Genomic DNA, 25,435 nt, shown 5'->3' on the forward strand with positions numbered 1-25,435 from the left:
ATGCGATGCCACCCTGGCATATTTGACATTATTTGACATTGCGGCGGGTGCAGCTTACAGCAGCACCCACCGCAATGCCAAATAAACATGTTGTGCATTCCCAGGCACAACGTGGCAGGCACCGCGCAGTGCCTGCCACCTTATGTATGTGCAACGGACCCCCAAAGCACATCCCCGCCAGCCTTTCCATGGCGACATCGCCGCCATGGAAAGTCCTTGGAGAACATGCATCCTAATATGATGACGTGCCTTCTAGGCACCGCCACCATATTGTGCCCTAGCTCCGCCCAGCCGGCAATCAGATCGCCGCCCGCCATCATAATCACCCCCAAGGTAACTGGCTTGCTCCTGTGATGCGATTATGACATGAGACATCTGCACATCGAAGAGAGTAGCTGGGCTCACACAAAGCTGCAACACAGTCTCAAGTTTAGAAGACAGTTTCGTTGCTAGAGGGGCCCTTGGTTACTAGGTGCCTGATGCTCCATTCCTTGGCTGTGACAACTGGAGGCAGTTGAAATAGGTTGCTTGTACCATAAGAAAAAGTCTTGTTGACCTTGTGGTCTACCTTCCCTGGAGCTCCAGGTGGAGGGTTCTGAATAGGTTGCTTTGGTACTTCACGTGTTGAAAGGGTGATACATACCAAATCCATTGTTCAAGACACTGTAATCATTTTCCTTAATTTTCTTTCAAATGATGAAATACACTAAACTCTTCCAAGAGTACTTACTCTACCTACCAGTAAAGCAGATCCCTCATACTGATGGTAACACACAAAGTGCAGGCATATAGGAGTTGACTTTATACAAACAGAAGGTGCCGTGGATATGCGGGTCTGCTGATGTAAACTGTAAGTGACATGAAACACATGATTCAAGGCAAGAACTCTGAGGTATAATCTACCAACTGAACAGAAGGAAAAATATCAGGAAGTAAAAAGATAGCAAAAATACCACAGATGATGTTGGGACCGTGCCCCCAGGTAGGAAATCCCTTAGCAAATCAGTGGTAGGTCGATCCAGAACAATTATATGGATAAAATGCAATTGATGAAGAAGCCACAAATGCATGAAGGGAAGAGGGGAGTGCCACATCAGAGACACATGCATGGGACTGGCATCCAAATACCTAAATTAACAGCTTAATGAATCAGGTTCAGGCTCTCGTTCTGCCAGGGTATTAACCAAGTTATGACTAGGAAAGAACCAGGGTGCAAGTGCAATGCGGTTTGCTCACCAAATCTCTCGAAATACCAATCACAAGCCAAAAGTACCTTAACAACTCTGCTTGAAAAGCAGAAGCTGCGTGGTGAGATGCAAACTAGAAACAATGGTAATTAGACCTGATGAATGTCTTGGTGTCATTGGCCAAATATGAGGGACATTCCTGTACCACTACCATATTTTCGTCATCCAGACCAAGATGACAATATATCATAACTTATGGAACAGTGGAGCAAAGCTCATTGACTGAGGTGAGGGCCTCAACACAAGTGGAACAGGGATCTCAAATGAAAAGTAAATGGGCCAGAGATTTAACATTCAGTTCCAGGTGGTCAGAGAAGCAAAACTGGTAAAGCTACCTAGGAGCAACCACAATCATTCAACAGACTTGGAATTGTAATGTTCTGAAAAGCATATTGTAGATAAGGGACTCTAGAAAAAGAGCATTGAGGAACACCTTCAAATAAAAAAGTGACTCATCTTTGGTAACAATATTTCTGGTGGATGATATATTTTCCTGCAGATTCTTTACCTTATAACTAGTCTTCTGTTGCCATCCAGATCCAGACAATGTTCGTTTCCAGGAACAGCTCTCCTGCACCATCAGGTGGTGCCATGCGGCTTCAGGTGTGATGACGTCAGGAGGTATTTCAGCACCAGATATTCAATCGACTTCATCTTGGTTTTTGCTGAGTTGCACCCTGACTATACTAAAAACATTTCTATGCCATTTATATCTACAGATCTGGGAAGTTGTGGTGATCGAAACAGATCTCTTGGAAAGCAAAAACGTACTAGAGTCAAGGTTTTCCCATGAACTCACTGTTGAATAGGATGAGACCCAGCCAGGGGTCCCAAGGCACTCTACAACTAACAAACTATATTGGATGAGTGTGTTAGAGGATGATGCTCTTCCTGATGGGACAAATACTGCTGTAGTGTAGGAAAACGTTTGCCCTCATGCGTCCAATAATGTCACTATGAACAATGTTGCTTAAGCAGGAACGTTGTTACCAGGATCACTAAAAAAAGCAGAAAAGCAGTCCATTCACATGAGATACCTATTATAAGGAGTGGGAGGGGAAAGAGTGTGAATCGGCCATTCAATAAAGTGAAAATAAGTGTTTACTCACTGATTTTCTGAATAGCCATTGAAGTTGGTCATGTCAAACAAAGCACACTGTCCTGATAATGACACTAAAATAAAACTTATATTCCTAAAATTAACATGTAAATCTGTGTAAACAAACACCATCTTAAGTCTATATCACAATCAGCATGAGGGAGGACAGAAGTTATACCAGAAGTGTCCTCTATAACATCTCCTTTGGCAGGTAAATTTTGAATAGGTTTATGTTGAGAAGGAAAATGCTACTTACCACTATGCATCTGTTCTTGGCATGTAGAGCTGCAGAGTTGTACACTATGCATAGATCGCCATCTGGTGTTGACCTCAGAGGCTTGCACTTTGTTGTTGTCAGGAAGAGTCTTTTGTAGTCACGAGATAGGTGACTCCTCCCTTGGACGATCGTACGCATGGGCATCGACTCCATCCTCAGATTGTTTTTTGCCATGATGGGAAATGATGGAGTCAGTAAGAAATAAGAGATGTCCATGTGAATGTATCTAATTAAGATAATGCTGGAACAGATACAGGTTCCGGGAAGGCGGGAGGGCGTGTACAACTCTGCAGCTCTACATGCCAAGAACAGATGCATACTGGTAAGTAGCATTTTCCATTCGAGGCATATGAGCTGCAGATTGTACACTATGCATAGACATAGACTGTACAGCAGTGTCTCCCCTAGCGGTGGTCACCTGTATCTGTTGCCGTAGTTTGAAAAAGTGTTGCTTGTTGCTTAGCCTGCACATCAACACAATAGTGTTTGGTGAATGTGTGTGTCGTAGACCATGTTGCTGCTCTACATATGTCATCTAAGGGAATGTTTCCTAAGAATGCCATGGAAGCCCCTAGTTTGCATGTTCAATGCGCCCTAGGGAGAATTGTTAATGTGCGTTTAGCCTTTTGGTAGCATATTTAAACAAATCTTACTATCCACCTAGCGATCCCATCTTTGGAGATGGGGTTACCCTTATGAGGTGGGGAGAAGGCTACAAACAGTGTTTTGTCTTTCGAAAGGGCTTAGTCCTGTCAATGTACTAAAGTAGGGTTTTTTTGACATCAGGTGTGTGAAGAGCTCTTGCTGCCACAGAGTCTGAGTTTTGGAAAAACACCGGTAAATCAACTGATTGGTTAAGAGGAAAAGCAGAGATTACTTTGGGAAGGAATTTTGGATTTGTTCCGAGAACCACTTTGTTACTATGTATTTGTAAGAATGTTTCTTGTATGGTTAAAGCCTGGATCTCACTTACCCTTCTGAGAGAGGTAATTGCGACAAGGAAATCTACTTTCCATGTTAGGAATTGAAGTTCACATTTATGTAGAGGTTCAAATGGGGGACCCATGAGTCTTATAAGAACAATGTTTAAATTCCACACCGGAGAGGGTGGCAGTCTGGGAGGAATTATTCTTTTAAGGGCCTCCATAAAGGCTTTAATTGCAGGTACTCTAAATAGTGACAAGTGTTGTCTGTTTTGTAAATAAGCAGCAAGTGCTTCTAGATGTAATTGTATGGATGAATATGCTAGATTACATCTTTGTAAGTGTACTAAATAGCAAATGATGTCCTAGATTGAAGCATCCAGCGGATGACAAATCTTTTCCATTTTGCTGCATAGCAAGCTCTAGTAGTAGGTTGTCTGGTTTCCTTAATGATGTTCATACAGTCTGGCGGAATGTTAAGATAACCAAAAAATCTAGGACATCAGGAGCCAGATTGCTAGATTCAGTTGACCTGGATCTGGGTGTCTTATCTCTCCATAGTTCTGCGTTAGTAATGTTGGGGAGAGGCATAGTTTTTGATGTGGAACTATTGAGAGTTCCAACAGTGTTGTGAACCATGGTTGGTGTGCCCATGTGGGAGCCACCAAGATCATTGTGAAAGACTGTTTTTTGAGCTTCCGTATTACTAGGAGAATCAGTGGAAGTGGAGGAAAAGCGTACGCAAATCTGCCTGACCAGTTCATCCATATCGCATTGCCTTTGGATAAAAGGTGTGGAAACCTGGCGGCGAAGGTTGGGCATTTTGCATTTGCGTGTGTGGCGAACTGATCTATGTCTGGTTGACCCAACCTTTGGAAAAATGGTTGAAGGACTTGGGGATGAAGTTCCCATTTGTGTATCTGCTGTGTCTGTCGACTTAGCAGATCCGCAATCTGATTGTGAACGCCTGGAAGATGTTCTGCCAGAAGGTATATGTTTTGTGGAATAGCCCATCCCCAAATGTTTTGTGAGAGCTCGGACAGCTGAAAAGAATTTGTGCCTCCTTGTTTTTGAATGTAATACATGGCTTCCGGACTAGGACAGTCTTGTGCTGTAGATGTACTTGGAATTACTTTAATGCTAGAAATACTGCTAGTAATTCTAGGTGATTGATGTGGAGCACTTTCTGCTGAGTGGCCCATTTGCCTTGAATTGTCTGGTTTAGGAGATGGGCTCCCCAGCCGGTGAGTGAAGCGTCTGTTGTTAGCACTATTTGTGGAACCGGCTCTAGGAATGACCAGCCTTTGGACAGGTTGTGTGTGTTCCACCACTGCAGAGAGCAATGTGTATGGCTATTCACCAACACAAAATCTGTAAGTTGTCCTTGAGCTTGGTTCCACTGACGTGCTAGGTATTCCTGTAAGGGGAGCATCTGAAGTCTTGCATGAGGTACGATAAAGATGCAAGTGGCCATCATACCTTTGAGCTGCATGAATACCCTTGCTGGGAGGGAATGATGTGGTTGAAATCTGCTGATTAGTGTTTGCATACTGGCAATCCAGGCTGGATTGGGATATGCTAGAGCTCTGGAGGTGTCTACTGTGGCCCCTAGATACTGATGTATGTGGGAGGGCTGAAGGTTTGACTTGGAGTAGTTTAATGTGAATCCCAAGTTCTGTAGCAGCTGGATGGTTTGAGGAGTGTAATGAACACACTGGGTGAGTGACTTGGCTTTTATTAGCCAGTCGTCAAGTGATGGAAAGACATGGATTTGTTGTCTTCTTACGTGTGCTTCTACCACCGCAAGGCACTTTGTGAACACTTTGGGTGCAGTGGTCACCCCGAATGGAGGACTTTGAACTGATAGTATTGTCCGTCCACTATGAACCTTAGATACTTCCTGTGAGCAGGGTGTATGGGTATGTGGAAGTAGGCGTCCTTGAGATCTAGTGTGGCAAGGAAGTTGCCTTGTTGCAGGAGTGGGAGGACCTGTTGGAGAGTGATCATATGAAAATGATCTGATTGTGTATAGAGATTGAGGGGTCTGAGGTAGAGTATTGGCCTTAAAGTACTGTCCTTTTTGGGTATTAGGAAATACAGTGAATAAACCCCTGTTCCTTGATGCTGTAAGGGAACTGGTTCTATTGCATGCTTTTAAAGCAGTGAGAGAACCTCTTGTTTTAAGAGCGTGAGGTGTTCCGTGGACATTGGTCGCTGTTTGGGTGGTATGGTAGGCGGGGTTGTTGTAAGTTCCAGGCAGTAACCATACTGGATAATTTGTCTTACCCACTTGTCTGTTGTGATGGAATTCCAGACAGGTAGGAACTGTGAGAGTCTTCCCCTGACCGGAGTGGAATGGTCTGGGGGGGAGTGGAGGGAAGTCACTGTTTATTAGTGGGGGAGGCGCGAGTGTTGTCGTTGCCTCTGCCTCTCCCTTTGTTGTTATGTCCCCTATATCCGCCTCTAAAATACCCTCTGTTGGGGGATGTTTGTGTGGTGTTTTTGTAGGAAGAGGAGGCAGCGTTTGTTGAAATGTTTTTAGATGCTCCTCTATAAAAGGAACGACGAAAGGAGCCATGCGTGGATGGAGACTGTAATGCTCCCATGGATTTAGCAGTCGGTGTCCTTTTTCATCTTTTCCAGAGTGGTGTCTACAGCCGGTCCAAAAAGTTGTTCCTGATTGAACGGCTGGTTGAGGATAGTTGTTTGTACCTCCTGTTTAAAGCCTGAAATGCGTAACCAGGCATGTCGTCTGAGTAGCACACTAGTGTTAATGGACCTAGAGACTGTGTCTGCTGCATCAAGGGCACCCTTGATTGATGCGTTGGTTATTAATTTGCCCTCTTGGATTAAGCCATTTGCCCGTGTTTTGTATTGATCAGGTAAATGTTGTAATAGGGTTTCTAGTCGGTCATAGTGAGCCCTATCATACCGAGCAAGTAATGCTTGGGTGTTGGCTATGCACCAGTGATTAGCTGCTTGGGCAGCAACTCTCTTGCCAGAGGCATCTAACAACTTAGATTCCTTATCCGGAGGTGGTGCATCACCGGAGGTTTGAGAGTTGGCACGCTTCCTAGCATTAGTTACTAAGATTTAGTTTTGGATCCAAGTGTTTCGGCGTGGAGGTGGTCGGTACCGACTCCTTTTTGGGAGTAGATTGCTCTCCCGTCTTCAGTGCCGAAGGCACCTGCGGGACACTGATATGCGGTTTGCTCGGTCCTGAGCTACTGGAAGGCTTGTCCTTCATCTTCGGAGCCGGGCCCGAGGGCGGGGCTTCTGAAGGTTGTTTTCGGTCGCGACTGGGGCCAGCGGGCGAAGTCTTGACCAGGGCCTTCTTTTTTTCAGGTGGAGATGGGGTAGGGGCAGTTGTACTCACTCGTTGACCAGGAGTGATGGGGTTGTCTGAGCTGGAGTCGTCTGCTTCAGACACGAATTCAAGGTCTTCCGAATCCTCCTCTGGGACATCGGGGCCTTCGTCGAAGATGTCTACTTGTGTCGTAGCTGCTCGCTGCACCATGATGTGTCGTCAGGCCTGATGATCACAGATGGTTTTCTTGGATAGAAAAAGGGCGCAGGCCTGGCAATTGTTCTCGTTGTGCTCGGGTGAAAGACACAGGTTACAGATCTTGTGGTGGTGACTGTGTGGGAATTTCTCTCCACACTGGAGGCATTTTTTTAATGGAATCCTTTCCATGAGCTGTAGGCCCGAACGGCGTCGATAGGCCCAGCGGCCCGCATTGACGGCCAGAATCGAGTAGTTGAGATGCGCGTAGAAAATCACGCGATCTAAACAATACCGTCGAGTTGTTGATAGTTTTTGGCATTGAAAAGGTTTGGCGATACGGCACCGGAACGCAAAAGTTACATCCGGACCCGATGGCGGAAAAAAACAATCTGGAGATGGAGTCGATGCCCATGCGCACTATCGTCCAAGGGAGGAGACAGCTATCTTGTGACTACAAAAGACTCTTACAAGACAACAACAAAGTGCAAGCATCTGAGCCCAACACCAGATGGCGATCTATGCATAGTGTACAATCTGCAGCTCATATGCCTCGAACATGTATTTAGAACCACTGTTTATCAACTATAAAGCCACAAAAGTAATACCTTGGATTAATCTTGGCATTCTAAAAAATGTATGCAATCAAGATGGCTTTACGAGGCAATAGATTAAGTCTGTTGCTGCCTTTACATGTTTAAGGAGGTTAAAAGATACCACGCTCTTCATCCAGAGTAAGGTGCACCAACCTCCTCAAAGGCTAGGATCAAAAGTAAGGCATGACACCAGATGTACGGAATTCTGGGCAGTTTCTTGTGATTAAAGAGGAAGAGGCTGTTCCAGGGATATCTCTACTAAAGTGTCTAATGAGGTCAAAGGGGCAACTGTGAGACCCCACTGAAAAATTGGAATAGCCACTAAGAGATATAAAGACATCAAAAATGAAATCCTATAAACACACTGTTAAAAAGGGTGTCAGCTACAACAGTCATGCAATCACTGGAAACGATTTTGACCGTGTCGAATTGTAAGACGAAAAACGTTTGGACTGATAGGAATACCTAATAAAAATTATGATCATTAATTGCCAAAGTATGAACATGCTTTGTGGCCTACAAACAGTAGAATTTAACTTCAGACTGAACATGCTCTATGTTTTTATAGGATCAGAGGGTTTGAGCTATATGTGTGTACTGAAATTGCTTACCATTATTTGTTGTTAGAGGTAAACTTTTTTGACTTTGATAATTGATTCACTGAACAAAGCTGGCATTAGAGCAAGTAATGTTAAGTTTCTTTTAACAGTAATACCATACCAAGGTGCTCTGAACATAAAAACTTCACATTAAAGAACTACAACAATGGCAACTTAAATGCTTCCCCTGTGCTTTCAGGCCCTATGTAACCGTCAGGGCATCTAGTCGGACGTCCACTTCCGGGCAGTGTGTAAAGCGTGGAAAGATTCTCCTTGGTTAACAGTGATCTCATGGAACATATAATACAAACAGAAAATGTCCATTTGTGCTGTGCACAGCACAACATGATATGCTGCATAGCAAAATGTTTTATTTTTACCCTTTGTTATTGTGTGTGTTCATTTGGCTAAAAGGTACACCAGTGGTATGTTCCATGTAGAAGAAGATTTTCATAGCACCATGACTAAAGAAACAAAGAAAAAGCTGTGTTGTCAGAGCCTTCATGGAATGTTGCCCAGTGATAAGAGTCGGAGATGTAACAAACGTTTGTTCCAGAGTGTCGATGAGTACATGAAGAAGGCAGATTTCCTTGCTCATTCCTTCGAGGCCTTGTAATCTCCAGTCCAGTAAGAACAGTGAAGCATATTGGGTAGAGAGAGTGGAAATGTTGAGCTTATCTGGAAAGGTTGCTGGTTTTATTATGATACAATACCGTACATCATACAAAGTTGTTTCAGGGTGCAGATGTGGGCAAATGTCAAGGCACCAATGAACAGACAGGAGGTGTTTCTTGTGCATGTGATGATGTCAGACAGGCTGGTGAGAACAGCATTGACTTTGATGTGGTGTGGGATGAAGGCCTGGATTGGAAAACAAAGTTGGTAGATGGGAGAGATGGCTTAACTTTGCAGAAGATCCTGAGTGGATTCAACTTTGTCTGGGATTTAATTTTTTACACAGTCTTTGAAGTAGACGTAGCTCTTGATTTAGAAACCAAGAGAAGTGAGGATGAATCAAGCTATCGAGGTTCATGTTGTAGATAAACAGAGGACATCCAGCTTTGGACAGTGCCAAGTGTGAAGGGAAGGATGGCATTAGACAATAATATTAGACAATAATGTGTTTAAAAAGAAGCTGCGCACACACCCAAGAATAATATTGTATTATATTATTAATGGCAAACTCCCAGGTAATCCCATTTCATAGTTGGCAGGATGCAATAGTTTACATGCTGATTATCATCAGAATAGTTATACAGGCAGTCTCCTAAATTGTTTAGAGTAGTTCACCAGATTATTGAATTGTTATAATTTCTGGATAAATTGGAAAGTGAATTTTACAGGTATTATTTGGGTGTTCCCAGAAAAATTGCATTTTGTTATGAGTTCCATTTAATGTTGATGGGGAGGCAGCTTTCTTTTAATTTTCACTAACTTGGCAGGAAATCCGCTTTGTACAATTGCAAGATCCTATTCTTTCCAGCAAAATAATTCAGGAAAATCGCTCAAAAAAGAATAAATGTAGTTTCTAAATTAAATCTGTTTTACTACCATGTTTAGCCATTTTTAATTCTCATTTTAGAAAAATATTTGGGGTATGAGCTTCAGTTTGCCAGATTATCAATTGTGTTCATACAATTTGTTGAGGTTCACCCAATTTACTAGGCCAGAATTAGTCTTAACAGATAAGACAAGAAAACAAAGGTATGTAGTCTGTTTATGACTAATACCATGGTCTATTTTGACCAATAAGTTCCGTCATGTGTGCTTCAGGAGGGTACCCAACATATGTTATAAATGATTTTATAACGCGCTCTGTTACTAAGCTAGTATCCTGGCGCGGAGGGGGAAGTGGCAAGCAGAGTAGGGCCTCAGGAGAGAAAGGAAAGGGGGCAGTTAAATGGGCTTGTTGAACAGATAGGTTTTCAGATCCTTTTTAAAAACAGAAATGGACTGGGCAGCCCTGAGACACATAGGAAGCGCATTCCAGGCCCTGGCGGCCCTGACAGAAATGGACTGGCCACCCAGTCTAGAGTACCTGAATCTAGGCACCACCATCAGAGATTGATTGGTCGATCGGAGGCATCGATTCGGAACATAGAAGGTAAACCGTTTCCACAGATACATCGGACCGAGTTGATGGGTAGCTCGGAAGGAGAGGACCAGTGATTTAAACAGAATCCGGTGAGCCACCGGGAGCCAGTGGAGACTGCGAAGATGGGAGCGGACGCTAACCCTCCCAGGCAGAGTGAACAGAAGGCGGATAGCCGCATTTTGGATCACCTGCAGCCGTTGAATCAGGTAGACCACTAAACAGAGCATTCGCATAGTCAAGCCTGGAGAGGATTAAGGCACGTGACACAGTCTCTTTGGCCTTTCGCGGAAGGAGTGGAAAAAACCTACGTAGGGTTTTGAGAGTGCCAAAGCATGTGCCGGTGAGTTTCCTAATGTGGTCCTCAAATTTCAGATTGCTTCCAAACCAAACCCCCAAGTTCTTAGCTGGGCCCCCCATAGAATTGGGGCGAGGAAGGTCAGGTGGCCATAAGAGAACACCAACATTATCAGGAAAGGATCCGAAGAGAAGAACCTCGGACTTGTCTTCATTGCACTTGAGCTGGGCAAGTGCTAGCCAGCGAAAGACAGATGAGAGGCACAATCTGACTGCTGATGTATCCAAATTGTCCTTAGGCCAAGTGAACAAAAGATGGGTATCATCGGCGTAGGACATTATTTTTGCCCCCAACTGTTCTGCCAGGTAAATCAAAGGCGTCAGATACACATTAAAAAGCAGGGGGCTAAGAGAAGACCCCTGTGGAACACCGGTAGTGAGGTTCTTGGGCATAGAAGCGTAGGGAGGCATCCAGACTTGTTGACTCCTATTGTCCAAAAAGGATGTTACCCAATCAAGTGCCAATCCAGAGATGACAACTGCCGCCAGTCTGGTGAGAAGTAGGCTGTGGGGCACCGTGTCGAAGGCGGCAGAGAGGCCTAGTAGAATCAGAACCGCTCTGCCACCTCCATCTAGGCACTCTAGAATCGCCTCAGACATCTCAACCAGGGCAGTTTCGGTGCTATGCCCTGACTGGGCCGGATGCAGCGCCTGAGATGACTCAATGGTCTAACTGACGGAAAGCAATTTTCTCACATACTTTAGCCAGAGTAGGCAGTAGTGAGATAGGCCGGAAGTTGGAAGGGACAGTCTTTTTTAAGAGAGGAAGGAGTTTGGCTTGCTTCCAGCAGGACGGGACATTGGCTGAAGAAAAAGAGAAGTTAACAATCTGAGTGACCTCGTGGCTCACAACCTCAGCCACCCCGCCGAGGGCCCTAGCAGGACAGGGGTCCGAAGGAGACCCTGATTTTAGAGCCTTCAGTACAGCCAGAATATCCGACTCAGTAGGAGAAGAGAAAACATCAAACTTCTCAACTGGCTTGGGCATGAGGAGAGGTGGTAGGGCTGGTGCGGGCTTAAAGCTGTCACAGGTAGCTCGTAATTCCTCTTGGATTTTAACAATTTTATTTGCGAAGAAAGAAGAGAGCCTTTCGCACCAATGTGTGGATGAAGGCAGCATATGCTGCGATGCGCAAGGAGATAAAAAGCTATGAACAATGGAGAAGATTTCCTGATTATTGTTGTTTGCCTTTTCAATTCTGCCTGCGAAGTAGCTGCTCTTGGCAGCCCTAATCGCCGCGTAGTATTCTTTTTGTGCGGATCGTAGGTCGCTCTTGGCCGCAGGAGAATAGGCTTGTCTCCACACTCGTTCGAGTTTCTTACAGCCAAGCTTCAGTTCCCGAAGCTTGTTTTGTGGATTTGCAGACTGCATTAGGTATGTACTTCTGATCTTAAATTAGATGATGTTTGTAAACATTTCTTAGGCATCCTACAGGTGATCTTGGTGACAGTGTGAAGGAGCTTTAGCAGATTTCTGATGGGGTAAAATAATGGTGTGTAACTTGGAAACAGACAAGCACATGGAAATGAAGACACATTGAGAACGGTTAAAGAGGAGTGATGCTTAAACATTTTAAAGGAAATTGCCATGGTCGTTATTTAACACCAGTGGACGATTTTGGCAAGCATGCACAGCTGTGGAAAGGAAGTGCCTTGTACTCTGAATATGGCACTTTCCTTAAGAAGTTCAAAACGCAATTTGAAATAGGTTCTTCAAAGACATTTGTTTTGTAAAATTTATGAAATCAAATGTACCACATTTATTAAAATAAAGATAATTAAATATAAGGAACTTTGGAAATAATATATAGAATATAAGAGAAATAGGAAAGAACAGATGTTGAACTGTGCAACTCTATGGTAAATGTAACTTTCTAGAATCTAGAAAATATTTATCGACTATTACTGTATGTTATGCTTGTAAGATATCTTTGCATATCGAATAAAGTTTTCAACCAACCTACTGCAGGGCAACATGAATGTAATTTTAAGAAGATTTACCTTTTGGCTTCTTTTCATCAGCTTCCAACTTATCTTTAATGTACATTGACACAATGTTAGGGTATGCTGCTTGGAAAAGTGATTCTTCTTCTATCGACACTACAAAAGTGTCTGAAGCCTGCTCATTCGTAAAAACATAGTGTTCTGTGAAGACAAGAATACAGTTAATTACAAACAAACACTAAAAAGTCCAATGAAAACCTTATTTATACAACTACATAGCCGTGGAAGTCTATTTTGGATCAAAGATTGCAGGGAGCGGCATGGCCAATCAACCAGCATAGGGAGCTTACTTTAACTTAGCTACCATCCAGCACCCTAACACTCATAATCTTGCCTGGCACCCTAACACACTATAATCTTGCCTGGCACCCTAACACTCATAATCTTGCCTGCATCTCCAATACAGTGCGCCATCAGGAACCAGGAGCGCATTGGCCATATTATGAGGAGCTGCACAGTGTCCTAGATCCACGTTGAACCGCAGTGGCCTTGACAAGACCTGCAGGGATGGTGACTGCTTGAGGGGGATAGAGAAGGGGAAGAGAGCAAAGTCAGAGGTGTTCAGGTCTCAAGCCTGGGGCGCAAAGCAGAGGGGTGATAAATCCCTTCCCTGGTGTTACTTACCACATTGAGGTACCCGATCAGGTGTAGAGGATGCCTCAGGGGGACAGATGCAGGCAAATTCAAGATGGTAGTCAGACTCAGCACCAGAATGCAGGAACTAGACCCCAGAGTCAATGTGATTCTCCGCTTACCGCATATCACCCAGGTGTTGAAAGCAATACTTTTGCTGGGTTGACTGGTGGACAGTGGAGGCCCCACCCCTGGATTACAGGCCGATCTGGGTAAAATGTATCAGGCAGCTTGCCCCCAGGTAAAGTGGAGCGACAGTGGTAGGGCACTGGTTGGATCTGTGCCGGAGGAAATTGGCACCGCTGTTGCAGGCATGAAGGGCTCCCTTCCTGTCTGAGACAGGGTGAGTGAAGCGGCAGAAGCATAAGCTCACCCATATTTCAGAGCGGTCTGACTGCTCGTGCTTTGCCAGGATCCTGTCCCTTTCCATACCACCTATAGCTGTGTTGCCTCAAGAGCATCCCAATTAGTCTATGGGGAGATCACTAAAGGGGAAGATTTTTTTTTAAATAGAGTTTTATATAGAGCGAAATAGACCCGAATCGGGTATCAGAACGCTTTACATGAGCACCAGTTTAGTTACAGAAGGACACATTCAATTTTTTTAGGTGTGGGGAGATTAAGTGATTTGCCCAGAAGCACAGGATGCTGAGCGTGGTTGCCGAGACTCGAACCTGATTCTATGTCAGGACCGGAGGCTTCAGATTATGCTATATCTTCCTTCGCTTTATTAACATAAAGACTCCACAGCAGCTTAGGAAAAGATATAATAAGAACAAAAAAATGCTTTAAACATAAAGCATTGACGTAATGTTCAACAAATCAAACAACAACTCCCAAGAGTCTCTTTGCATAACAATAGTCCATAGTCCTTCCACTCTGTCCATCATCACTATATAACCGGACTTCTCATCATCTTCCTCCTCTTTCTTCGCTGCTCCCGCAGCCAGATAAGTGCTTTTCCTATTTTTTCCCTTTTTCAATGCGATTGATTGTTTTGTGTACGATCGTTGGGGGACTCATTGCATGGTTTATTCCCTTACAGAGTCCCCGGTTGCGGGAACGTTCTTCGTTCCAACGCGACTTTATTTCCCACTTGTGCGGTGTGTACATAGACCGCCAGGGGGCGACCTGTCGTCTCGCCGACCCTTCGGCGCGCCTCCGCAGTGCCAGGAGCCGCGCCGTGGAGTCTGCTTGCGCAGGAGCCAGCCCTCGCGTACCCCTCTGACACCTGGTGCCCCGGGTCTGTGTTTGTTCCTACTCTTGACGCCCCGTTGGGGTCTGTATAGCGGCTCTGACCACGTGAATCACCTTCGGGTGTCCTTTGATCACCTCTTTAATTAAAGTGTGGCCTAGCGCGCTTGAGGGGTGCGGAGACCCGGTCCCGGCGAGGAGGGTCTGCGCGCTTGGGGGTTGGTGCAGCCCACCTGCCACGTCAGTTGGCCCAAAACGTGATCGCAGCCGCTTGGCCTGCCCACATTCGAGATCTTTCTCGGTTGCCGCCCTCTTGGGTGCCCCGCATTTGCCCTTGGTTCCGAGATGGAAGGGGAATACGAGGAGGAACCCTGCCCCTATTTGCAGGACGACAAGTTCTACCAGGCGGTGGACAATTCCATCTACCGCTGCGTGACGGAGGTGGTAGGCCCCATGGAAGACCGCCTTTCCGCCCGCATCGTGGAAGAGTGCGCGAAGCTGGCAGCGGCGCATGTGCCTCCGTCCCCCGAGCTCCCGGGGACGTCCGGCGGGTTGCCACCCGCCCCGAAGAGGCCTTGTAAGGAGGGGGCGTCATCGGAGGCCCAAGGTGTGGACAGGGGCGCTTTTGAGCGTCTTCGTGACGCCTTCCTGGCTAAGGCGACGGCGGTGCCCCCTGCACCCTTGGTGGATCCTAGTGCTTCGGGGGACGTGTCTACGGCCCCCGCCTCCCCAATCTACGACTCTCCGGACACGGATGACGACGGGAAATCGACCCGATCTTGGCTTCCGGCGCCCTCTGCCAAGGAGATGCCCCGGGATGAGTCGGGCATGCTGGACCCGGACGAGATAGTCCACCCCCGGTCCGCAGCCTGGACACCGGGGGAGACGGTGGCGAAATTTGTCGCGGGCAGGCTGCGCAAGCCCCTGGAAAAGGAAGCGAGGGCTTGCCTACGTGGGGAGTGCCCTCGGCCAACTTTGGAAGGGAAAGTGGCCATGACCCCGGAGTTGGACCCCAAGATGGCCACCTTCCTGGCGAAGTTTATGAAGGATCCCAGGAAAGGGATTGACCGGTCCTGGCGGGCCTGCCAGGACAAATTGTTAGATGCGGTCGGGCCCGCCACGAAGATCCTCGACATGGCGGAGGAGGCTAGAGCGAATGGCACCGCCATTTCACCGGAGGTGCTCTCAAATTGGGCCCAGAGGGTGATTGTGTTCTTGGGCAACGCCAACTGTGCCCTGTCCACTGAGAGGCGGCGTTCGCTCCTGATCAAGCTGGACCCGAAGTTGGGGGACCTGGCCTCGTCGGAGGCGGGTGCTGTGGCCCAGGGTGGCCTCTTCGGCGAGCCCTTCATCAGGGAGCTGGGCAAGTTTGTGAACACGTTCACGTCGCTGGACAAGGCCCAGTCTAGCATCAAGAGGGTGTTCCACCAGCGTTTCTCTGGAGGGGCCGGTCGCGGTAGGGGCCGCGCGATCGGCCGTGGTCAGCAGACCAACAACAAAGGACAAGGCTCCGGAAGAGGTCAATACCAGACCTCTGCCAACTACACCAACTTCTATCCCACCAGGGGACAGCGCTTCGGTGGCAGAGGGTTCAAGAAGAACTCCGGACAAGGAAATGCCCCCGGTAAGTGTACTTTGTTTGGATCAGGTTCTAATTGGGGGGCGGCTGGCAAGCTTTTACGAGGAGTGGGAATTGCTCACTGCCGACGCTTGGGTTTTGCAAACTGTACGAGGTTTCCATATCGAGTTTTACGACCAGCCCACCCAAGCGAGGCCCCCGCGCCCGATGGTTTTTTCAGAGTCCGACGCGCGTTTGATAGACGGGGAGATCTCGGACTTGCTGCGCAAGGGAGCCATCCGTCTATCAACGCGCCACCCGCATGGGTTCCTCAGCAACGTCTTTTTAGTGGACAAGACGGATGGGGGCAAGAGACCGGTGATCAACCTCAAAGAGTTCAATGGGTGGTTGGTCTACCGTCACTTCAAGATGGAGGGGATCCACCTCCTTCGAGACGTGCTCCTCCCTCGGGATTGGATGGTGAGACTGGATCTCAAGGACGCCTACTTGGTCGTCCCAATCCACCCCCCTCATCGTCGTTTCCTACAATTCCTGTGGGACGACAAGGTGTTCGAATTCACCGCCCTGCCGTTCGGTCTTTCTTCGGCCCCGTGGTGCTTCACGAAGGTCCTCCACCCGGTAGTGGAGTTTCTCAGAAGTCAAGGGGTCCGTATGCTAGTATACTTGGACGACATCCTCCTCATGGGGCAGTGCCCGGAGGTACTAGCGGGCCAGCTGCGTCAAGCTGTCGGCTTGCTCCAGAGGTTGGGGTTTGTCATCAACGGCTCCAAGTCGGTTTTGGTTCCCACTCAGCAGATCACCTTTTTAGGTTTCGTGGTGGACTCGGTACAGGCGGTCTTGAGCCTGCCGGGTCGGAAGGTCGCAAAGATACGACACCTGCTTCGGCAGACGATCGCGAGGGATCGTACGTCCCTGCGCCATATCGCCAAGGTGGTGGGCCTTCTCTCGTCCTCCATCCAGGCGATTTTCCCAGGCCCACTGCACTACAGGGCTCTCCAACGCCTGAAGGCGCAACATCTGCGCCGTGGGATGGGTTACGATCAGTGGGTTCCCCTCACGGACGAAGTGAAGGAGGAAATGTCATGGTGGCTGTCTCACATGGAGGCATGGAATGGTCGGGCGATCTTCGGTTCGGCTCCGGACCTGATCATAGAGTCCGACGCCAGCAGGTCGGGCTGGGGCGCCCGGTGCGGGGATTTTTCCACCGGCGGCGCCTGGTCGTCAGAAGAACAACAATTGCATATCAATTGTTTGGAGCTCCTTGCGGGCTCCTTCGCAGTTCGCTGTTGGACCAAAGATTCGGTCAAGGCTTGTGTCCTGTTACGGATGGACAATATTTCGGCGGTTCGGTATGTGAACCATCTAGGGGGTCCTCGTTCCCGCGCCTTGGCGGACTTGGCGAAGGACTTCTGGGATTATTGCCTGTCTCGTCACATTGCGGTGACGGCGGAATATCTGCCAGGCCAGTGAAATCAGGTAGCGGATTGGCACTCTCGACATCTCAGGGACGCCAGCCAGTGGAAGCTGGATCCGGAAGTCTTCCAGTGGCTACACTCCCTCTGGGGCCCCTTCTCGGTGGACCTCTTTGCGTCCCGTCTCGACCACCAGCTGCCGCGGTTTTACAGCTGGAGGCCGGACCCTCTAGCGGAGGCCACGGACGTGTTCTTGCAGGATTGGAGTCGGGAACGGCCGTTTTTGTTTCCCCCGTTCTCCATGATCATGCGAACGGCGGCGCAAATACGCCGCCAGGGTGCGGAGCTGGTGTTGGTTATGCCGCTCTGGAGGTCTCAAGTATGGTTTCCGGTTCTTCTGGAACTTTCTTGGGATTTTCCAATCCTACTCCCCCTGTTTCCTCTGCTCCTGACAAATCCGGATCAGGAACCGCATCCCCTCATCATGCAGAACTCTCTTCGCCTCGTGGCGTGGAGGCTCTCAGGAGACGCTGGTCGCTCCCGGGCCTTTCGGGGTCGGCTGAGCACTTGCTCTCCAAAGCATGGGCCGATAGTACGACGAAGCGTTACAGATCCGCTTGGCTTAAGTGGATGCGTTGGTGTTTACGAAGGGATCTGGATCCCTTGGTCGCAGGCCTCGTTCCCGTGCTGAATTTCCTGGCACATTTGGCCGACAAGGGCCTAGCGTATAGGACGATCAATGCTATTCGATCGGCGATTTCGGCTGGCCATGACAACATCGATGGCCATCCTGTAGGGGAACATCCTTTTGTGTGCCGGCTTCTGCGGGCTATCCGGCTCGCGCTGCCTCCGGAACCCAGGTACTCCGTCCTTTGGGACGTCAATTTGGTTCTAAATTTGTTCCTGTCGTGGCCGGCCAATTCCTATCTGTCTCTTAAAGAGCTGTCGGCGAAGTTAGCCATGTTGTTATGCTTGGTTTCTTGTAGGCGCGTCTCTGACGTGCGCGCGCTGGATGTCTGCACGCATTTTTTCCCCGGATGGGGTTACTTTTACAATAGGCCGACGCACGAAAACGTCGTCGCGTTCCATTTCATATCCAGCTTTTCTTGACACTCCTAAGTTGTGTGTCGTGCAATGCCTCAAAGCATATGAGGACTTGACCTTGGATCTGCGCCCTCCGGGCGAGCGTCAGTTGTTGATTGCCCTGCGGAAGCCACACAAAGCTGTCTCCTCCCCCACTATTGCTCGGTGGGTGCGGTGGGTCATGCAAGAAGCGGGCATCAATACTTCTCTCTTTGGAGCACACTCCGCCAGGGGGGCCATGGCCTCTAAGGCATTCTCGGTGGGTGCTCGGCTGGAGGACCTAATGCGAGCGGCGGATTGGTACTCGGATTCCACCTTCAAGAGGTTTTATTTTAAGCCGGTGGTGGATTTGGCCCAGTTGGTGGTAAGTAAGCTTTAAACTAGCATAATCTGAAGCCTCCGGTCCTGACATAGAATCGAAATTTGCCTAGCTTACGTAACGGTAAGTTTCAATTCTATTAAGGACACGGAGGCGAGGATTATCCCACCCAGGCTACAGTGGTGTCTCTACCCACCCGTATGGCAGTAAGTAAAGCGTTTTCCTTTACATTGTCAGTACTGTGTTAATCACTGAATGCTCCTCGCCTTGTTGTCGCATTCCTGGACCACCTCGCTGATGCTGTTCCTTTTTCGACAGGCAACGACGGTGCTAAACAGGACCAATGAGGCTCAAGCGTGATCTGCGCGAAGAAAGAGGAGGAAGATGATGAGAAGTCCGGTTATATAGTGATGATGGACAGAGTGGAAGGACTATGGACTATTGTTATGCAAAGAGACTCTTGGGAGTTGTTGTTTGATTTGTTGAACATTACGTCAATGCTTTATGTTTAAAGCATTTTTTTGTTCTTATTATATCTTTTCCTAAGCTGCTGTGGAGTCTTTATGTTAATAAAGCGAAGGAAGATATAGCATAATCCTCGCCTCCGTGTCCTTAATAGAATTGAAACTTACCGTTACGTAAGCTAGGCAAATTTCGATTCCCCAGCTTTGAGTTCGACCGCTCTAGCCATAACGCTACATTCTTTCTCCTTTTCAACCCCACATACTGGATCTCTGAATATATTCACTTGCATGCATCCTTCCACAGTTCCACAAAGTAGTACCTCTATTAGTCCCCCTGACATAAAATTTGCATTCACTGTTTATGTACCCGTCATTGCATGTCATATATTCCGTATAATCATTACACATTTCTCATTTATAAATGCATGTTGTATTTAGTATTGTTGCGTTATGTATACCATATAACATTTGCTGTACTATAGTTTGATAAGTGCAACAACATTTATATATTAATGCATGCATTTTAAAATAAGAAGAAAAGTGTTTAAGCTGGGAACAGACAAGTAGAAGGCAGTGAGGAAATCTTCGACTTCCGAGGAGATCATATCGGGCAAGCAGAAGCTGTAAAACCCCTTTGTGAAGGCCACCGGCCAACCCAGCCCTATCGGCTTGCTTGGATGCCATAGCTACAAAGCAGAGATGGGCAATGACCTTCTTGACACTTCTGATGTTCAACTGAGGTAAACAAGTTACAAGCCACCTAGAAACACGCACAGGCCCTTTCGGTGCTACAACAGTTTAGTTGGGGGCTAGAATGGAGGGGTTAGAGGCTAGAGGTTGACTTCAACTTTTCATGCTGGAGAATTATGAATTCTGAACCACCTTCTTTTTAAAATACTGTTTATAAATCATTGTAATTGTTTTGTTTATTTTTATAGTTACAACTATACGCATTTTATGCATTAGGATAGGACATTTATTTTAATAAAATGATTAAACAAATACCTGTATCTCAATCCTGAGTATGCCTATACATGATGAAAAGAGATTCTAACAGCAAGTAATACAGTGAAGTCTCACAAGACCAATCGTTACCATGAACATGCCATCCTCATATAATGCTTAGGTTCTTCACTGGCAACAGTCCACTGGGTGTTCTGGCTCTAGTTGGTAAGTAAGCATTGAGTGACAGTATTTTGTATGGAATTATAAAAACCATATCACCCCTTTTCATGAACATGATCTGGTTAAGAAATGTTGGAAATTCCTGCTTACCCTGTTTGCAGAGCTGCTCCCCCTTTCAAGTGACATAGGAGGTGGGCTCTTATCTCATTTAGGTGGGGTATTTTATTTGATCTTGTGACCCCAGCTACTGGGACTGCAACTCATCCTGGTTCAAACACATTCGCTCTAGTAAACAGGAGAGGCATTTGGAAGCAGTCGGGCCATGCAGGCAATGAAGCAGGGAGTGGGCGGCCACAGTGCCGCCACACAGCCCTTGGATAGAGTCCTTTAGACCTCAAGGCAATTGGTCCAAATGATGTCGATAGCAGCTTCCTACTAAATTGCTCATTTTGATATGCAATCCAGTTCAGAGTAATAAAGGCATAACTAAACTCAAGGACAGACTCTGGGGTAAAAGTCACACGTAGAAACCTTATCACTTAAAACACTGTGAAGCATTACCCGTCAACCTTCCTTAGTTGTTAGCAGGTTCCCAATTTTGCAGCAAAGTTGTCTGTGTTGTTGTGTGTCGATATTAAAATGAAAACAAATTTTCTTATTCACGATAAAGCACTGTCTGGGCAATCGACTTTTAAAAGTTACTCTGAATTACCGAGTTCTAAGTCGCTAAACCTACCCATCTCATAGACTAAGCATAAGATTGTTCATCTTGTTACCCTGAAAGCCAAGTGCTAAAGATGTGTACTTTAAAAAAAAAAAAAACATGTTATTTGTCAGTTGCATACACATCGCAGGGCTCCGAACACCAGAGACATCTGCCTAATCAAACCATACATTGTCACAGGAGCAACTGACTGGGTGACAGCAAGATAATGGAGATATACAAAGTAATACAACCCATCCCCCCCTCCCTCTCCCCTGAAGTCGCACCACAGAGTCCGCATAGTCCTGGCCGCAGCCTTTATACAGAACAACAGAGTCTTAGCACGAACACCCCCCCCACCCCCCCCCCCCCCCCGCCGTCCTGCACCATCACATCCCGGTGTACATCAGAAATCATTCCAATTGATGACAGCAGTTGGCGGCTCCAGCCACAGACCTCGGTAATCTGCCCATCTTTTCCATATTTTGTAATGTTTACGCGGACATCCCCTGGCCACAAACTAAAGATGTGTACTTTGTGCTCACTTTTGAATCGCATAGTAGGACAGAGTAGGACTGTGAGATAAATTGATTTATTTCCCATAAATGTATTAAACTTGTGGTCACTGAATTGTTTCCAGCAAATAGTGTGGGTTAGGTCTTGGATCATCAGTAGCCTTTTTCCAAAAGACAAACACATTCCAGCGCAAGCAAATGACAAAGGATTTCTGAAACCCAAAGCATGCCACAAATATAAATAGTAAGAGAACATACAGCGCTGAAGGGACAAAAACCAACACATACTGCTGTGAGTCAATTACAAAGAGTTCAAGGTGTAAATAAAGAAGACATGTGGGCAGTACACTAAAAGCAAATTAATTGTTCTCCTTCCTTGAGGACATCAGAGAGCCAAACGGGATTTGCCATTATTGTGACAGGGGAAAAGTGCAACCGTTCACAGATTTCTATCAAACATTATATTCCTGTTATCACAAGAGTAGAAAGGCCTTTTGGAAAGCTGGCACTATGCTCATTTTTGTTGCAAGCCTCTGCCACAAAAAAGAAAAACAACATGCCACCACCTAAACATGTCCACTCTATGCTTGCCATACAATCTTTTACATAAATAAAATTATTGACGGAGGGGGCTGTTTTACTGTCTATTTTTTAAGTAAACGAAACTGCCTCTTAGTTGCACTATGCATTTTACTATTATTGTTTGCGAATGAGACAAAATAAAATTAGAACCTAACAAAGTACTCATATTGCAGGCAGCATGTTACAATGTCTCTTAAATACTTTATAGCAGCAACTACAACAAGCATTGGCATAGCCAATAGGTATCGCCTTTGGGGTCTTATAAGTATTTAGTTATGCAGACCAATATCCTTGGTGCAACAACATCAACTGTTGAATGGCTAAACACTTATAAGGTCCCAAAGGCGAGACCTATTGGCTATGTGGCGTGTACTTATGTACTGAGTGGTATTATGCAGAGTGTATGTTCCATTCAGTAAAGTGTAATTATGTGGCGTGTAATGGTGTGGCACTGAGTAGTATTTGGAGTGTGTTGCATTCAGTGCAGTGTAGTTATGTAGCATATAATTATGTGGCACTGAGTGGTATTATGTGGAGTATATTTATGTTGTAGTGTAGTTCCTATATTCCCAATAGGCTCTGCGCATTGGAATAATATATCCTGCAGCTCAGACGTAGGACTGGGGTCTACTAGGTCTCTACCGAATATATTAGACTTAATAGTGAGTGCCAGCTAGCTCAGAGGTCACTAGAAACTTTCTCGAATTCACAAGAAGGGATTATTTTCTGACAACCGCATAAACATGACAACTTTGTTTTCAATAATTAAGAAAGCAAACTCTAGAGTGGCGGAAACAATAGACAGCTATTTCACTGAGTCAATCGTGCATGCTTCGTTTCACCAGAAAGGCTGAGAAAATAGAGAGACAGGCGTTTTCAATAAAAGTGGTTATTTATTGAACAGTCTTCTTTCTCAAGCATTGAAAATGAACTGCTACAATAGTAAGGCTGGTTATGAAGTACAAGGCATATAATACGAACAGTGTTATAAAGTAGTACTGTAAATCCATGATATGGGTTTTAAGCCATAAAGTGCATAAAATTTATAAAATACATTCAGTAATAAAAGGATGACTAAAAGTACTCAACTGGTGCTTCTAAAATACGCCTACCTACCCTGACTCTAGTACTATGGAGGGAGTAAGTGAGGAGGAGCTTAAGTCTAGGAGTTTTCTGCCCCAGAATATCAGACAAGGCAATTCTCTGGCCGAGTTTAGAAAGAGCCTGAAAACCTGGCTATTTCCCAGGATTGATCCTTAAGCCTGACCCTACTGTTGACCCGGTCTGTGTCTAGGTTGATCTATTTAAGTCTGAGCGCCAGGATACCCGTAGGGTGGCAGTCGCGCTATATAAAAGCCTAATTCAATTCAATTCAATTCTGCCGGGAATCTAATTCCAAGAATTCTCTAAGAGGTCTAATCAACTCCTTACCTTGGTTTTAGAATGAAGAAGGTCTTTTATCTCGTTCTGGGGACTCGATTTCCCAGATACCCGCAAGGGTAGCCTGGAAACACTGGAGCTTGATTTCTCGGCAAGAGAAATGACAGAGTCTCGCAGTACGTCAGCTGGAGGGTCGGCTTCATTCGGCACTTGCTGCTGCAGGGCGTCGGGCAAGTAGATAGTCGATCTGCTCCAAACCACGTGTGTTTGTCTGGGCAAATCAAGGCATATTTATACTTTGAAGGTGCCGAGTTTGACGCATGTTTGGACTTAATAAAGTCACTCAAAGGCTAATTCCTTGGAAAATGCCGGGAGTTCTAGGAGAACTTAATATTCAAGCAGGGGAAAGTCTCGAGCTGCTGAAGGCGGGTTTTTTCCAAGAAATCGTTGTTAATTCTTGGAGCTTAGTGGAAGTATCCATGCCGTATTTGGGCTGTATGGTTTAGGCCAAATATGGTAGTGATTTCTATGCCTATATAAGGATATGATAAAGGATGCCTATATAAGGGCATGAATCGGGAAAATTATACTAGGGTCCTACATGCGTTTACAACACCCACTCCACGATTTTAAGTTCAATAAGCTAACCAAATAAGCACTGAACATATCTAAAGCTAGTGTTTACAATCCCACCCCAAAAGACATTAAAAAAATGCATTTGAACTGGGTACATAGAGAAAAAATATTTAGCATTTCTACAGTATGCAATTTACTTAGCCCCTTCGCTGCGGGGGTTATTTTCCCGCTGTGCTGGGGGGAGGGGGGCGCGCTCAGCTCGTCATGACCACACCCGTTCCCGTGGAATGCTCAGCACAGCAGGGGAATTATCCCCGCATGCGAGCGTTCCACGGCTCATGACAAGCTGAGCTCGTCATGAGCACCGGAGCGCCGTGGCTCATGACGAGCTGAGCTCGTCATGAGCATGGAAGGAGTTAAGAGAAGATTTTCTAAGCATATAGTGTTTTGTCTAAATATGCAAGCTAAGAAGGAATCATGAAATTACATTTTATGAAAATGGCTCTTAAATTCAGAAAAAAGGTTGAGACCATTTCATAATATAACATGTCATATCAATAGTTCTATTAATACGGACAAGGCCAAATAGTTTTCTAGTCAATGTTCAAAAAGGAAATTAATTTCTTGTTCTCTAGGAATAGTTCTACTTTAAGCAGATTTATCTGTGCCCCAAAATTTCAATTTGTTTTGAAGAAGAGAAAAAATATAGACCCAAAGTCAAAAGTCTATGTTTTGAAAAAATGAAGGCCGAATCTCAGAGTTCCGGGAACGCTGTGTGCATGAATCAAAAGTTATTCTCGGTGTCAGGAGAAAACATCAGGTTGTCTAGGCTGGCAAAGAAATCGTCTACCACAGTAGGTGAAAGTGGAACCACTTGATCTAGCAGATCAAATGAGCACAGATGAGAAGTATTGCCGTCAGAGCTAGTTGCCGCGTTAGCAATAGTCATATCAGATGGTACCTGTGTGCCTGTTGATCCTCGTATCTCACCTTCAGTCAGACTTAGTGGTGGGATCTCAATGAATGCAGTCATCAGGATTTGTAGCCGTTGGGGACAACACAATGCATGAGCCGTTACAGGACCTAGCCGAATGTCGACAACCGATGGCAGGGCTGATGGAAGTGTAAGACAAATGTCTAACACGCATTCCTCTCCGCAAAGCAGGCATCGTAG

General features: G+C 46.2%; 1 protein-coding gene across 2 annotated transcripts in view; it reads right to left on the reverse strand.

Annotated features, from left to right (window-relative positions):
* The window catches only part of GEN1 (GEN1 structure-specific endonuclease), a 246,755-nt gene that overhangs the window by 29,204 nt on the left and 192,116 nt on the right, over positions 1-25,435 (reverse strand). For both annotated transcript variants that reach the window (XM_086926301.1, XM_086926299.1), the window contains exon 13: positions 12,694-12,837. In XM_086926301.1, coding sequence (XP_086782427.1) covers positions 12,694-12,837 — 144 coding nt within the window. The remainder of the gene's footprint in view (positions 1-12,693; positions 12,838-25,435) is intronic.

The sequence above is a fragment of the Lissotriton vulgaris genome, chromosome 6, assembly GCF_964263255.1.
Source record: "Lissotriton vulgaris chromosome 6, aLisVul1.2, whole genome shotgun sequence".
Classification (NCBI taxonomy): Eukaryota; Metazoa; Chordata; class Amphibia; order Caudata; family Salamandridae; genus Lissotriton; species Lissotriton vulgaris.